This window comes from Ruditapes philippinarum, unplaced genomic scaffold (genome assembly GCF_026571515.1).
Source record: "Ruditapes philippinarum isolate M1 unplaced genomic scaffold, ASM2657151v2 ctg1658_1_1_1_1, whole genome shotgun sequence".
NCBI classification, from domain to species: Eukaryota; Metazoa; Mollusca; class Bivalvia; order Venerida; family Veneridae; genus Ruditapes; species Ruditapes philippinarum.
The window spans coordinates 56137-72993 of record NW_026857668.1 but is presented as its reverse complement, the minus strand read 5'-3'; the positions used below and the strand labels follow the sequence as shown (position 1 = coordinate 72993).

The window sequence follows — 16857 nt, the reverse complement described above, 5'->3', positions numbered from 1 at the left end:
GGATTTAGCATTTTATCATTCAAACTCCTTGTCCGGTATATACCGGAATACGGTATTAAATGTGGTGCTCCAATCTTTTTTTAGTCTCACTCAAACTACTATACCGTATTTTTGGTCAGAGTATTTTCAGATCCAAGAGTCTGCATGTTATGAAGTTAATAAGTCTGGGACAATTTTTCTGTTAAATTATAAATAGCCCCTTGGATGTGCGTAGTCGTACAGTTTGTGCAGTGCCTTACTTTTATTTACATAAAATATAGAAGCATAAATCTACAAAATTAGGGTTTTTTATGTTATGCTTTTCAGTGGATTACTGATTTATCCGTGAAAATTATATTTGATAATTTCACAGTGAAAATTATCAAAATATAATTTTACACTTCAATGACGAAACCTACTTTTTTGTTGTACAAGAAAAAGCATAACAGTTAAGGTAACATTTGGGCATTTTACAGTGTTTAAAGTGCTTAATGTCGAAATGAGAACTTTCTGCTGTGTGTGCGTGCGTGTGTGCTTGCCCACTTTGCTCTAGGGTTTAATAACAGTTAGTTCTATCAAAAATTCTTGAAATCCGAATTCAAATCGAAATATGACTATGTACGATTATCAGTGTCTGAAAAATATTTTGTATTGTAAAAAATGAATAACAACAACAAACAAAACAACTTAAACAATAATTATTCTGATTTACCACCGTAATTAAAATTTCAACTTAAAACTTATTATTCGATGACTTTAACCTGTTGTATTGTTTTCACTTTCTTTTTTATGTTCTTGTAGGTTTCCTACCTTTAACAGATTTTAAGATGTTGTACACCAGTCTTTTAGATATTGTTTATATGTGTAAATTCTGGACCCCAGATAAACACATTTTCTATATTTTTTATGTCTTTGGGTTCATTAAATCGATAACTATTTTTCCAAAAATAATTTATTTTTCCCATAAGTATTTCTTTCCGATCAGTTTTTTAACATGAACTGAAGCTGATTAGTGGAAATTATTTTATTTTGTTATATTTTTTATATTATCATTAAATTTATTTTTAATGCATGTAGGTCATGTGACTAGATCGACCAATGAAATGTTAGTACATTAAAAGAAAGACGCGACATATGCGTCTGTCGACAAAATCATGAAAATAAGATATAACCATCGCGATTTTTGTTATTATTTCACTTCACGAGGATGTATGAATGCTTTTTGAAACATATGGGAAACTTAATTTTGAAAACTGATCGGCCTGTTTATTGAAAATTCTGAAAATTTTGATTTCAATTGATTGTCATGTGACTGTCTCGGCCAATCAAAACGCTCCGTTTCAAAGCATCTTATATAGGGAATAATCGGCTCTGGGCTCTGATTGCTGAGTAGGTGAAGGAAGGCATAGGTGTTCTGACGAATCCGTTCAAAGTTATGGACACAAAGAGCCATCCAACACTTAAACGGTATCAGGAGCATACCCAAGAGAGCAACTAATGGTACTATATGTTCATTTTTTGCCTTAGATGCTTTTTTAGGTCACAATTTGTGATATTGTCACGAAAGTAATGTTTAGAAATCCGCCATTATTTCGGCACGTCGGCGGTCATTTCGGCTCCGTGAAATTTTGCAAATTACATGACAAAATCACAATTTGAACTTTGAATGTATATGACATCTTTTGCAGGAACTGATCTGCTTCATTTTTGATAAGTAAGGGTTTAGTTTCCATGTTTCATTACAGCTAAATACGTGTGAATGTGATTCAATCAATGTCGGTCATTTGCAGACATAATTTGAAAATAAATGAGCAAAAATGAAGCTTGATTTTGTACTTATTGACCATTGTTGTTGTTTACTTGTTGTTCATGTATATTGTAGAATATAATCAAATGTTTTGAATATATTTACAACTGTTAATGTGAAAGTGGAGGTTAATTATGCCGGTGACTCATTGTCATTTGCTTAATTCTTTTTCTGAGGAAGCAATATAACGGGAAGCTGCCTATTTGCATATATATTTTAACCATATGATATTTGTTAGACAGGTCAAATTATATGTCTGGTTAACATTTGTAATGAATGTTCATTTCTGTTGATTTTGTGGATTAATTTTTGAAAAATTGCATAAAAATTTAAGTGCCAGGGAAGGTATAATTTCCATTTAGGGTGGTATTCTGGACCTAAACTACGAGTATATTGTAAGGTTCATTCTGTTTTCTTCAGTCTGTTAGGTATAAGTTTTACTACTGAAATATACACGGGGATCTAATCCAGGGGATTGATTCAAATAGACAAATATTTTTGAAATTCTAGTGGTCAATGAACCTAAGTGAAAATGAATTGTTGTTCAACTGTCAATTTGAAAAATGCGTAAAATATTTTTCTCCAACCTTAAGTCAGTTTAAGGGAAAATTTAAATAATGTACTAACTGAAATGCAAACAGTACTTGCCCTGTGTAGGCTGCTGTTGATCTATGCTGGTCGCATCTATAAGCAAGATTGGTTTTTTTTTTATAATTTCTACTTGTTGTACGAGAGATGTGGTTTAAAAATTAACTAGTTCAAACCAGCACATCTCAACATTTGTATTGGGCTTGCTGCAGTCATTGAATTTAGCACTGGCCTGGTGGCCAATGGCCAGTGACGATTAGTTTGGGCCATTGTTAATTTTAAGAAAATTTAGTTAAATATATTGTAGAAGTTCAAAACTGGAATTCAGGCCAGTAAATTCAAAATTTTAAATCTGCGCTTCCGTTAATGGAAGTCTGTGAGTCATTTACTCCTTGAATTTTGCTTGTGACTTCCAAAATGTCATTCTTATTCTTTTTTATCTATATAGTGTGACTTCCAAATTTAGAGATTTTGTTGTCTCTGACTTCCACATTTTGGAACTTAGTGGAAGCCCTGTTAAATTCAATAACTGCTTGCTGGTGAAAACTGCAAATATGTGCCGTTTCAATTTCTATAATAAATGAAAAGGGCCAGATAACTCTGGTATTATCCCCCTAATATATTAGCTCCGCTTGAATGAGTATTCAAATAGTCTGGCACTACTGTCCACAGCATTGAAACTGAGTATGTGGGTTTCAACCACAGAAGATATATTTTCTTTTAACATTTTTGTATCGCGCCAATCCCTCGTGGAAGGAAATTCTTTCATTTTAAGTAATTAATTAATAAAGTTATAAATTGCCCAAGTAATTACAAATTTAATTATAAATTACTTGATTATAAGTTGATATCTTCAAAGTCTAATAAAAACAAATCTACTTGGTACATTAACTCTGAAAAAAAAATCTTGTGGGAAATAGTATTCTTTTCAATAGGAGCAAAATGTCCATCAGTAAAATGACCTTGTAAAAACAAAACATAGAAAAATTTGAATAATGTGATGTTACTTTTGACCTCATTCAAGTGACATGAACAGAAACCTAACAATGTGCTGCATATATAGCCACTATTCCAACCAAAGGAGAAAAACAATCTGTCTGGCTAGTTACACAACAGAAGTCTAGGCGCGACAAATTCATTTCTGTATTGGTCAAGGTGTCCCAAAGCCTATACTGACAAGTGAAAAGTTTCAATAATTTACATAAATAGATATCATACAGACAAGATGAGAAATGCTTCAGATAAAAATGGACAAGTCAAAATCAGATTTCGTCGACCCAGAGTACTCTTAGATGGGATGTTGTAATTTTTGCAATTTGACTTCTTGCTGTTTAACTGTATCTAAAATATATGTGGTAGGTTCTTCAAGCGGTAGGCCGTTAAAATTTAATAAATCACTAATTCATTAGACGATACAATTAATAACACAAAATTTAACAAATAACACTTAAAGCCCCGTGTTATAAAAAACAACTTTATATATGTTCAATTGGTTAATTTCATTTAGAGTAAAATAATGTTTGTTTCTAAAAATTTGACTTCGAAACTAAGTTATTTGCATAAGAACATTGACCTACAAATGAGTTGAAATGACAGGGCCCTCAATCCAATTTGGGGGAAGCGGGTCGCTACCCTCAGCAGGGGGAATTTTGGTGTATGGGGGGAATTTTCCTCTTTTTCTTTTATGGTCAAATATCAAATAAACTTATTTAAATATCAGCTGTTTTTTATTTACATGCATATTATTTTAAAAAAAAAAATCCCAAATAGGTAACACTAAACTGTTCAGAAGTGATTGATAAGATTTGAAGCAAAATTTTTAACACCTTAAACCATCAGATCTTTATGCTGCTTATCTTTCTTTATGATTCAACCCCCCCCCCCCACCCCCCCCCCCCCCCCCCCCCAAAAAAAATAAAAAAAATAAGCATTTAGAAACACATTCAGACAAATGTCTCCATTTCCAGTAATATGAACAATACATGGACCTAAAGTAAATTCTATTCATAAACTACATTTCTAGTGTTCTAACACCCCTTTTATAAGACAAAGCTTCCTTTTCTTGACTTTGTAAAACATTCGTAAAAATCGGCATCGCGAAAATATGTGACAAATGAAAATTTGTTTGTTTTCTGTTTACACATCCACAATTCTAGTTGTTTCTGATGTAAATTATATAAAATTAAATTGATTGTTTATTATAAGATCATTTTTCATCAGTTATTTAATAAAGTATCATGAAAACAAAACTTACAAGTTTGTAATTTACGGCAAAATTTACCGTGGTTGATGTAACATTTGAAGACAAAAAAAAAAATGATTTCATGAATAAACAAATTGAAATCAAATTGTTGATAGGAATTGTGATTTTTTCTGCATATTTCTGTTGAAATTTTAGCATTTTTACAGGAAAGGCCAATATGTGACGGTAGATTTTGGGGGAAAAAACAAACGGAAACGTGCAGACATGTACTGTACGATATTCCATTTACAAAATAAACGTCAAATAGATGGATTTTTATTTAAAAAACAACATTAGTTTTCATTTTTTCTCTTTAACACTTTATATGTTTTGAGGGGGAATTTTTACCTCTGTTAGGGGGAAAAAAACATACTATTTTGGTGGGGGACTTCGGCCGAATATCGGCCGCAGATTTGGTTGATCGAGGGCCCTGAATGACAAACAGTTTATAAATAGCAGAAAAGAGTTTTTAGTAAAGCTAAAAAATAAAGTGGGGTTATGAATTTATTCGAGATTAAGTAAAAATGTGTGAAAAGAGTGATTTGTTTTTTATAGTCTTTGTTAGAAGTATAAGAATATTTTGTTTTTCTAACTGTTAATCATGAGTAGCACATCACAGGGAATGCAAATCGACTGTGCAAATGTATGTAAACATTTATATGCACACAAAGATTTAGCAGGATTAGTTCTATATTTTTGTTATTGACAGTTGAAGAGATCGCATAAAGATGCCCAGGTCCAGCAAAATCCGATTTGGACTTCATTGTCTGTATGATATTTATATAGTAAATTCTGGAAAATTTTCACTTGTCTGTACAGGCTGTGTGACAACAACCTGGGCAATATGGACAATTGATTTTGCCAACCCAGTATAAAATTTTCTTAAAAAAAGATTAAACATTATATACTTTGTTTCCACAGATTCCTTGTGTTTGATCTAGAATATAGTCTCCTATTCAAGGAGCAACAAGTGCAATAATGTATAAGGCATGATTGTTCAAGCAAGATAATCTTGATGCGGTAAGTTGATTTGATGTAACTGTTTCAGATGCTATGAAACTTGTAGGACGTTCACCGGTCTCGGCTAAATAAATTTGTTGCGTCTTTAATCAGTAAAAGTTAAGCTACAAATGTTGCTCTTCTAGTAAAAATTGCTTCCAAAATAATTGTTTGGTAAAATTTAGTTATCGTTACCATACATTGAAAATTAAGTTTTCCTAGTAATTTTAAATATTGAAGTATGTGAAGAACAAAGAATTGAGTAGAAAGGATTTTTTTAACAGTTTATTTGTGTGTTAGTATGCAGTAATGTTTTGATTTTTCAAGTGGTGACTCGATGACCAGTCCTGTGAGAAGAGACTCGACTAGTGAATACAGCAACATGAGTGAGCCTGGTAAACTAGAGATTGACACCGGGGCAGGGGGACCTGCATCAAAGATGGACTCTGCAAAACTAGATGGTGATAATGAAGTAAGCAATGTATGTATTGTGAAGCAAGATTTTGCCTCTTGTTTTCTGCTTGTATGATTTCTTTTTGATGTTTTCATTTAGTTCATTTTTGTTCCTCCTGATTAATGAATTTAAGTACTTAAATACATTTAATTAAAATGCCTTAAGTTGAAGTGACATAATTATGCAATGTTTTGATGATTTCACAAGTCTTGACAGAACTATTTGGAAGAAAATTTCGAGACCAAAGGTATTTAATTAATGGTATTCTCATGGCTTTTATATTTTCCGATGGTAAAGTTAAATATCAAAATTGCCCATCGTTTAATAGATATAATAGAAAAATTTAAAGACGGCATGGGAGACTGATGATGACTGATTTTCTTGTTATTTTGCAAAGTCTGAGATGCCCAATAAGACTTCTTGTTTTGTTATAGTGCAACTTGGTCAATAAAAAGGAAAGTAATACATTAGATGCATAAATTTGTTAAATAAAGGGACTTTTGTATATTTCAGTCTATGCAGAATCATGTTGATGGTACACCTAGTGGCAAACGAGGTCGTCAGACCAATCAGTTACAGTATCTTCATAAAGTGGTTTTGATGAAAGGTGTTTGGAAGCATCATTTTGCATGGCCATTCCACTGTCCTGTTGATCCTGCTAAGCTTGGCTTGCCGGTATAAATTATTAATTTTCATGACAAGTTGATATTTAGCAGTTCTTGCCAAGTACTTTAACTTGAAAAATTATTAGAGAGATACTGATTGGTCCTTGGAGGACATGTTCTTTTCTTAATTTGATGCAAGTAATTTTAGTGTACATTTATTGCATATAATTTTATTGCATGTTTTTCAAGTTTTACTTTTTGTGATATTTTGTAGGATTACTTTGACATCATAAAGCATCCAATGGATCTAGGGACCATTAAACAACGTCTTGAATCTCAGTACTACACTTCAGCCAAAGAATGTATACAGGACTTTAATCAAATGTTCACAAATTGTTACATCTATAATAAGCCTGGTGAAGATATAGTCCTCATGGCACAGACATTGGAAAAGGTCTTTCTCTCCAAAGTGGCTCAAATGCCAGCTGAGGTGAGCACACCACTGGTATGATTGATTTTCTGTAGATTATAGTAAGTTCTTGATCAGTAAGGTGAATAGAATGCTGTCTCTCCTATGTAATCAGTAATGTTAAATTCCTTTTTATGCTGTTTTAGTTATTTATTACAATGAAAATTTAAGTTTGTTTTTATTATTGGCGCTTTGTGGATCTTCTCAACAGACTACTGAAGTATTTATGTTGCACTTAATATCTGTTTTACCGCCTCCGTGGTCGAGAAGTAAGAGTCGATGACTTCTTATCCAGTTACCTCTCTGGCGTGGGTTCGATCCCCAGGAGATGCTTTGGTAGTTTAGCACGGAGGAAGGTAGTCTAGTACTGGTGTAACTCTCCAGGAATGATGGTTCGGAATCTACCCGCCTATATGACTGAAATACTGTTGGGAAAAGGCGTAAGTTGAAAAAATCTGTTTTTTTCTATTAAGTAATAATACTGTTCTGATGTAAGTCTTTTGTGTTGTATTAACAGGAAGTAGACTTGACCCCTGCCAGTAAAAAGCCTCCACCAAAGAAAAAAATTCTTGGTCCAAGAACCCCATCTGTACCTTCACACACTATGAATTCTGCCGAGTCCTCAATGGTAACTACTACATCTCAGTCAAAAGACACGGCATCAGTTGCCTCGAATGCTTCATCAACCGACACAGTTAATGCATCTACACCAGCTGCTAGCAGCTCTGCAGCATCTGTAAAGACAGAGGTGAACGATTATCCCAGCAGAATAAATTCTGGAGTTCAGTCCTCTGTCATGCCGCCTTCACAACCAACAAAGGTCAGCACAAAGGTGTATTATTTAATAACACTATTTCATTTACCTATTGCACTGCATTTTAAATGATTACATTGAACTACTTAATTTTGAAGGGGAAGATGCAACAATTAGCAAATAAATATTTAATGGCTATTTTTACTTCACTGTTCAGGGTTTATATGTAGCACTTTGAGTCTGACTTGACAATAAGTTGTGGTTCTACATTGATGCACTCCCATTAGCAATAAAAAGTCTTTAGACTCCTAACGTTCTAACGACTTAAACTCCAAAATGATGTTGATTTTTAAATCAGATTGTGACTGTGAAATAGGGCTGGGGCGAGTATCTGATTACTTGGATAATCATGATGCAAAATGAAAAAATGAGTGTCCAGAGATCCTTGATAGTGATTTTATTTGTTTATATACATTCACTGTTTCTCACATTCTAAAAGTCAAAATAAAATTACAATTTGAGTATGAATTATGCAACATTTACTTCAATACAATTTGCCAATTAAAGAAGGAAGTAAACAAATACCATGTTGCTGAGCTAGGAGGTCATTAGTTTCGTAAAAGGAATCACTTTATCTTTATTGATCCCTATGTTTTGACATGAAAATAAATATTTTTAGTTGCTATATATATATTTATAACAACGTGACATGTATCGAAGACGGTTTTATTTTAAATGATCTGAATTTTGCGAAACTCAAGACAAGTTAATAATTTCTATGTGTCATCACACATCCTGTCTGCAACAATAGCTGAAAGGAGTTGCGCCGATTTAAAATTTAGCAAAATTTACTTCCAATGTTTGGAAATACCTTTGTATTTCAACTGAAAATCAGAAAAATGTGAAAATCTGCTGGGCTGTTTTGTTTTATTCAATTTTTGCCAGTAACTTGAACTTTTTATGTCCTACAGACTAAAAAAGGTGTAAAACGAAAGGCTGATACTACAACTCCGATTACACCATTGGCAGCTGATCCATATGAGCCAGATTTTGATGACGGTATAAAGGAAGAAAAACTTCCAAAAATGGGTTCAGTTAAAAAACTTACAAACTCTAGTGTAAAAGTGACTCCAAATAAAATGTTACCAAATAAAGTTGTGACTCCTGTTGGAGGAAGTGTTAATATTGTTTCAACACCTGTTGGATCTGCTGCTAAAATAACACCAGCACGGAGGGAGAGTAATAGACAAATTAAAAAGCCAAAGCGAGATCTACCTGAGGAGACGAGGGTAGAGGGTGAATCTGTAAGTTTGTACTTGTCTTTTTGAATGTTATGTCAAAAACATTAAGGATCAAATAAATATTGAACCATTTATTCATCATGAGGGATTTTAATTGATATATGTTCACTATCATTTGACTGAGCAAGTATTTGGCATATTTTGCGAAAATGACATTCGTATTTATATCCCAGTTGATTGTTACTTTGCAAAGTGAATTAATGTGGCAGTTTTGATAAAGTGTTGCATTGTCATCATATGAAGCTATTTTATGCATTTTTAATTTTCAGTCAAAAAAAAGTAAAATGACGGAACAGCTCAAATTTTGTCTTAATCTGGTGAAAGAATTCTTTACAAAGAAACATTCAGTAAGTACTAAGTAATAAGGTGTTCAAAAGTACTTTTAAAGATTTTGATGCACAGTAGAAAAAGGAACGGTTGGTCCTTTGATAATAAGAGATATATATATATATCTGCATGAACATGTACATTTTGTCTTATCTGTCTTGTAATCTGCAAATATTTTCCTCTTTCCTGGAATTGGAATTTGCTGCAACAATAACAACTTAATAACAAGTGGTTCGTTGAAAGTAAAACAAAATTTCCAAAATCAAATTTAGATATTTTTTCTATGTCTTTGTTAAATTCATATTCATAATATTAACAAATACCTGTTTTTTATAAAGAGAAAAAGCTAGCTTATTATGCATGACAATAGTAAGTTCCTTCTTTCGGTTTCAGAACAAGTTGGAAAACAGACAATATTGTTCAGCGCAAGAGTTTGCAGAGGATATTCGTTTAATATTCACAAACTGTTATAGATATAATCCACCTGATAGTGATGTTGTTATGATGGCTAAAAAATTACAAGATGTGTTTGAAATAAGATTCTCCAGAATGCCAGATGAGCCGACTGGCTTAGAACTGGAAAAGTTAAACGCAAAAGACGATTCGGCTAGTTCTATAGGAGAGTCAGACTCTGATAGTGGTAATGAAAGTGAAGAAGAACGCGAAAAAAAATTAAAGGAATTGCAAGATCAGGTATGAAAAAAATTGGAGTGTTATGTATACAAATAGGGAGGGGAGGTAAAAATGAATTAGGATCATTTTGATGTATATCCATTGTAAAAAAATTTGCAAGAGTCATAGTGTGATAAAATTTCTTTGAATTTGGTGCCAGTGTGCAAGTTTGACTTTTACATGATGTATGGGTTTCTTAGAGGCATGACAGCTTTGAGTAAAATGATGACCACTATCATGCGCTTCATCTGATTTGCCAAGGCCTGCATAACTCATTTGCCTTTCAATGTTTTATTGTAGGTGAATTGTTTTGTGCAATTGCTGAGGCAAAGTATGAACCAAGAATCGCTCTGATTACTCTATACAAGGATTATATAGTTATTATCACAAACAAATCCTTTAAGTTTCAACACTTTAAGAAATGATTTGGTACAGAATTAAGAAGTATAATAACAGGCAGATTTAGTAACTGAAGTTACATTTCATGAGGGCTTGTAGTAATATGATGACCACTATCATGCGCTTCATCTGATTTGCCGAGACTTAAATGAGAATCATTTGCATTGCAATGTTTTATTGTAGGCGAGTTGTTTCTTGCAATTGCCAAGGCAAAGTATGAACCAAGATTCGCTCTGATTACTCTATACATGGATTATATAGTTATTATCACAAACAAATCCTTTAAGTTTCAACACTTTAAGAAATGATTTGGTACAGAATTAAGAAGTATAATAACGGGCAGATTTAGTAACTGAATTTTCATTTCATGAGGGCTAGTAGTAATATGATGACCACTATCATGCGCTTCATCTGATTTGCCGAGACTTAAATGAGAATCATTCGCATTGCAATGTTTTATTGTAGGCGAGTTGTTTCTTGCAATTGCCGAGGCAAAATATGAACCAAGAATCGCTCTGATTACTCTAGTTATAACATGAAGAACAGATCCTTAAGAGAATTATGATAGTAGGTTAGCTCAACTTATATGATGTTAAGGATATCCCCTAATTTCCATGTAAATGTAGACTGATGATCCTATGCGTGTCATCTGACTAGGTATGACTTGCTGGCTGTGTTGTACAGTCGGAATGAATGTCTGCCTAGAATGACTTTGATCTGGGCTGACTGCATTTTGATGTTAAAGTTAGCACTGGTCTTTCTTTTGACTTTAAAGTTCTAACTAGACCGCTAAGTTTTTGAGGAATAATGAAATGTAGTGTTTAAGTAGGTATTAAATATGGTATTTAATATTCAAATATTGATAATATTGATCTATACCTAAAAGTTGCAAGTCTAGTAAGTTCTTGTAAAATTTGATTGCACATGGTGGAAATTTATAGTCTTGTGAATGGTACGTAGGTCTGTTTCATACCTTGCCAAAAATTCATTTGACTGACTTTGTTCCAATCCGACTGGTTGCAACATTCTAATGGAGAATTGACACCCTATTACTAAGATTGCATTTGCAACTGGGAAGTCAAATGCACAGTATGTTAAAGAGAAAGTATTTACCAGTCTGATTTTCACATTATTCAGGGTTCTCGGATGAATCTCTTACACACTGTGTGAAGCTGTACACGATTTTCCTATTCATTCCGCTAAACGCTGCCTATATACATTTACGTTTTTTTTTACAAATATAAACTTTTTGTCTTTAGAGTGGACTTATTTAACCAGAATAAAATTTGGTTTGGTATAAAAGTGAAAAAAACAAAGCGATTTCCATATGTTGATGCATTATAATGAAATAATTTCATAATAAATGCTAACAACAAAACAATAATTATACAATGTAGTTCAGAGTTTCTTTTGAATAACTATAAACTTCGGAAGTCTCTTGAAGATTCAAAATATCAGCAATGCTATTGTGAGCATTGAATGACTAATCTGTAAACATATTAATTGCGACACGCTTTTGGACTCCAACTTTTTCAGGGTTGGGAGTCCATGGACTCCATGTTTTAAAGTCCTAGTGAGAACCCTGATCATTGAATGCTTTGTTAATTTCTCTTTCCGTTTTTGATGTGAAATATACCACCACATGAATTATGATTTTTATACAAATTTCAAAAGGTCTAGTTTGAAACTTATGTTGTGTTTTATTGTCATTGTAATTAAAATATGTTTAAATAAACCTTGCAGGTGAAAGAGCTTCAGGACCAGTTACAAAGACTTACACAAGAACATATGAATAGATTAAAAGAAAAGACTGAACGTAAAAAGAAAAGAAAGAAAAATCGTGAGCGTGATAAAGAAAGAATTGATAAAATAATTGACGTTCCCACTGCTTCTGTTATTCCCGTACCAGTGGCAACCACCACTAGTACAGACTTGAACAGTGCAAAAAAAATTACTAATAAATCCAACAAAAAAGTGACTAAAACTCCGAGTGAGAAAAGAAAACGGGCGGGTAGTAAGGGTAGTGGTGGTAAAAAAGCTCTAAAAACTCCTTCTAGTTATCCTGTTCCATTTGATAGTGACGATGAGGATAATGCAAAACCAATGACTTACGATGAAAAAAGACAATTAAGTTTGGATATAAACAAATTGCCGGGTAAGTTAAGAGTAATGAAGCTTGTGAAGTATGATAGTGATAATTGGATTTTTATATCATTTCATGGATTTAATATTAAATGCAGGTAGGTATTTAGTGGGAGTCATTGATAAAGGTATTCATCATTTTAAAAAGAAATACTTGTACAATGAAAATGTCTACAGTATAGTATATTCTTGCTTTGTGCAAAATAATTTTGTGCTAAACTGGCAAATTCAATGATAAATATACACCAGTTTTTGCACTAACTTGACTAAGCAGTAGAATTAGTTTTGGTTTAAACTATAAAAGAAAGGTGTCAAAGTATTAGTTTCTGTTTTTATATCTGTGAATAGACAAATGTAGGATATTATAAAATTCCCTTTTCGTTTAATTCCTTGAGCATTTCAATGAGGACATAATATCATTGAGTAACTTCAACAAGTTTTGTCTGGTTCTGTAAGCTATTATGAGAAGTAGGATAAACTTGAATGAAAGTGTTAAGCATCTTAGCTATTTGAGATCTAATAACATGTCATTGATATAACCTTAGATAAGATGGAGATTTTGTATTCTGTGAAAGTAATTGCCATATTTTGCATTAAATCTGTGGAGTACAGATTTTTTTTTTCTTCACAATTTTTGGTGACCAGTGTTTACCCTAGAGTGTGATTCTTTATTGAGACATGACACAACGTAAGAAACCTGCATTTTTCAGGTCACAACTTTTACTACTTTCACTTTCAATGGTCGAGTATAAAAGAAGATTCCATACCATTCCATACAATTAGCATAGTACGAATTTCTGATGCTTTAAAGTTGCTAGTAGCTTGAATGTCTGCTATTGCCAACAAGCCAAAGTTAAAGTTGAAAATGGCTTTCAGACTTCCTTTATATCAGAGTCGTAACATTTCAAAAATTGATGGACCTTAAAAATTTGATAACCCCCATAAACTTAAGCTAGCAGAAACACTTCACCGTTTATTTATCAAAATGGCGGGTATCCAATTTATACTCTGTTCTTTAATAATAAAAAAAAATGAACAAATACAGCTTGAGCAATTGAGACTTATCACAAATATATTGAGAATATGACTTACCGACTTAGTCTTTGGACTGAGAAAACCCTTTAAATTGTTACAAAAGCACACCAATGAGGACAAACCTGCAATTAGGAACTATATTGTATTGACTGCTACTATACGCTATTCTGAGATGTGCTTTTACAATATAAATCTGTATTCAAAGATTTTATAACATACCACAAGCTTAACTTGTACAATTATGAGTAAGATAAATGATAAAATCATCATAGAAATTACAATTTGTAAGGGCAATGCTTTTCTTCTCTTTTAGGGTAGTTATGGTATGGCCAATACATAGAGCAAAACTAGTGTTGTTGAGCAATTTTAGAAATTTAGAAAACAGAAATTTAGAAAACAGAAAAACAATAAATAAAGAAAACGGAACCATTTTATGTAAAACTTAAAATATTAGAAGACTATCTAGAGTCTTCTGATAAAATGGAGATATAAGCTGTAGGAGAACTTAATTTTTTGGAGAGAATAAAGTCATTAAAGCACACCAATGAGGACAAACCTGCAATTAGGAACTATATTGTACTGACTGTTACTATACGCTATTCTGAGATGTGCTTTTTCAATCAGTGTTTGTAGATTAATGTTTTCTAAATTATTAATATACCACTGTATTACCACAAGGTTAACTTGTACAATTTCCAGTAAGATAAATTGTCTTAGAAATATGGCAGTTCTTCACTTTTAGTGTATTAGAGGCAAGGCCAATAGATAGGAAAAAATTGCATTGTGGAGAATATTTAGAAATATAGAAAACAGACCATTCTATGTTCATTTGTGATAAAAGTTATTGTTAAAATTGATCACCAATGGGAAAAGTATAAGCTGTATGAGAACTTAATACCTTAATTGTAGTTTGGGAGTCATTTACTCCTTGATGTTGGCTTGTGACTTCCAAAAATTTAATACTTTTTCTTCTTTACCTATATAATTTGACTTCAAAAATCAAAGATTTTAACAGTCTGACTTCCAAATTTTGAAACTTAATGAAGCCCTGACCTTTAAGAGAATAATGATTAAATTGTAACAAAAGCACACCAATGAGGACAAACCTGCAATTAGGAACTATATTGTACTGACTGCTACTATACGCTATTCTGAGATGTGCTTTTTCAATCAGTTTTTCGATTTCATTACTTTACTTACAATAAGGTTAAAGGGTATAAAGCCAGCGATTTTTTCCTTAAATTGTGAATGGGTCAGGTACCGTAACAATTATGAAGAAAATATCCAAATTGTGAATTTGTTTCTTAACCAAAATGACCCTTTTTTCAGATATTTCACAAAGAATTTACCATTTTTTGAGCGGACCCTTCTTTGAGGGCATTTTTCGTCTGTTTCACTATAACCGGATTAACACCTTGTATTTATATCAGATATATTTGCAATGTACAACTTGATTAAAATAAATATGTTCTAAAACTTACTATTTTGCTGAAAAATGTCATCATTCGTTAACCTTACAACTGAAAGACTAAGCTAAATTCATTCAGATTGAAAAATCTTTGTCCACTAAGTTTAGATTCTCAAATTCCCATTAATTCTGGTTTTATCTAAATAAAAGACCCTTGTTTAACATATAGTTTTACCATTTTGTACATTTACTTGATTAAACTGTAATAGAAAAAAATTTGTGACATAAATTGGAAGCAATTCAACTTTCGGTTTCAATATCGGCAATAAGATTGCATTTTAAGTTAAACAATACATCAACACAAAGACGACCGTTCGTGATTGTGAATGGGTTCGTTATTTGGTACATCTTATATAAGGAAAAAAATCGCTTAAAGCTATATCTAATGAAATATTTCTATAAAATTTAAAAATGTTAAAATTATGCCCTTTTCATAATCTTATGTGTCTGGCAATCAGAGATCTATGCTGTTCTTAAATGTGTTTTATACTCAGGGTTGTCATTAAGAGGCGGCAGGAGGCCAAAATGCCTGTCTCAAATGCATTATGGGCCGTCTCAAAATTAAGAAAACACTCTTTGTTATGCATGATAAAGACAGAAATGACCGCCTCAAGTTCAAAACAAACCTTCTGCAAAAAATGTTAATGACAACCCTGTATACTTGACAAAAGTATATTCCCTTACATTTGGGGAAAAATAACAGTAATTTTGTTCAAGGGGAAGAAAAGATTTTATGTAAATTAAATTTTAGGGGATTTGCATGGTTTTAAAAGAACTGAGGGTTTGGGGAATGAGAATGTGATGTTCTTGGGATAACTAATAATTCAAATAGCTATTTTTACATCAATGAGGACAAACCTGCAATTAGGAACAATTATGTGATGACTGATCCTATACGCTATTCTGAGATGTAATCCTGAAAATTGATGACTGGTTATGTCCACATATTGCACCCCCCTGTCAGGTTTATTTGTTTATTCCAAGTTCTGTTGGAAATCTTATATATATGTAGACCTGTATAAGTATGAGAGACAAAAGTAGAAAAATGATTTTTGATCAAAATCAATTAATTTGCATTGTTGGGAATTTGCTATAATCAATTTTTTTCTTTTGATCATTAATTTTTCATTTGATCATTGTGTGTCCCTTTTAAATTTTGTACATTCATGTTTATATTCTTGCAGGTGATAAGCTTGGTAGAGTGGTGCATATTATACAGTCCAGAGAACCGTCCTTGAGAGATTCTAACCCAGACGAGATTGAGATAGACTTTGAAACACTCAAACCATCAACTTTGAGAGAGTTGGAGTCCTATGTTATGTCTTGTTTGAAAAAGAGGCCAAGAAGTTACAGTAAGTAATGGTTTTGTTCAAGTTGTTTTGTTTAACTCTGCTTATTTTTTCTATAAAAATTTTGATAAGCTAGTTATGTGGACTTAGTTTTCAATAGCCTAGTGACTGGCAAGACTCATAGAGGTAATTGACCTCAGACTATCAGTAAAGTAAGATTTTTATCGGTCAATGAGGTCCTTGACGCGAAGTTTGTACACGGAGAGGTATTTGGCAACCATCAATGCAGGATTTTTTTTGACAAAAACCTAGCACTGTATTTGTTTA

General features: G+C 32.5%; 1 protein-coding gene and 1 non-coding gene across 2 annotated transcripts in view; both read left to right on the top strand.

Moving 5' to 3' along the window:
• The first annotated feature begins 1083 nt into the window (after nt 1–1083).
• Nucleotides 1084–16857, top strand: part of LOC132750544 (bromodomain-containing protein 3-like) — a 35796-nt gene continuing 20022 nt past the window's right edge. Inside the window, exons 1-11 of the mRNA XM_060740538.1 lie at nt 1084–1479; nt 5538–5636; nt 5943–6096; nt 6583–6744; nt 6949–7179; nt 7661–7963; nt 8869–9201; nt 9468–9545; nt 9919–10218; nt 12340–12751; nt 16426–16593. Coding sequence (XP_060596521.1) covers nt 5632–5636; nt 5943–6096; nt 6583–6744; nt 6949–7179; nt 7661–7963; nt 8869–9201; nt 9468–9545; nt 9919–10218; nt 12340–12751; nt 16426–16593 — 2146 coding nt within the window. The 5' untranslated portion in view covers nt 1084–1479; nt 5538–5631. The remainder of the gene's footprint in view (nt 1480–5537; nt 5637–5942; nt 6097–6582; nt 6745–6948; nt 7180–7660; nt 7964–8868; nt 9202–9467; nt 9546–9918; nt 10219–12339; nt 12752–16425; nt 16594–16857) is intronic.
• LOC132750547 (small nucleolar RNA U54) lies at nt 16083–16155 on the top strand. Its single transcript, XR_009628566.1, has one exon. It is a non-coding gene; the product is annotated as a small nucleolar RNA U54 (small nucleolar RNA).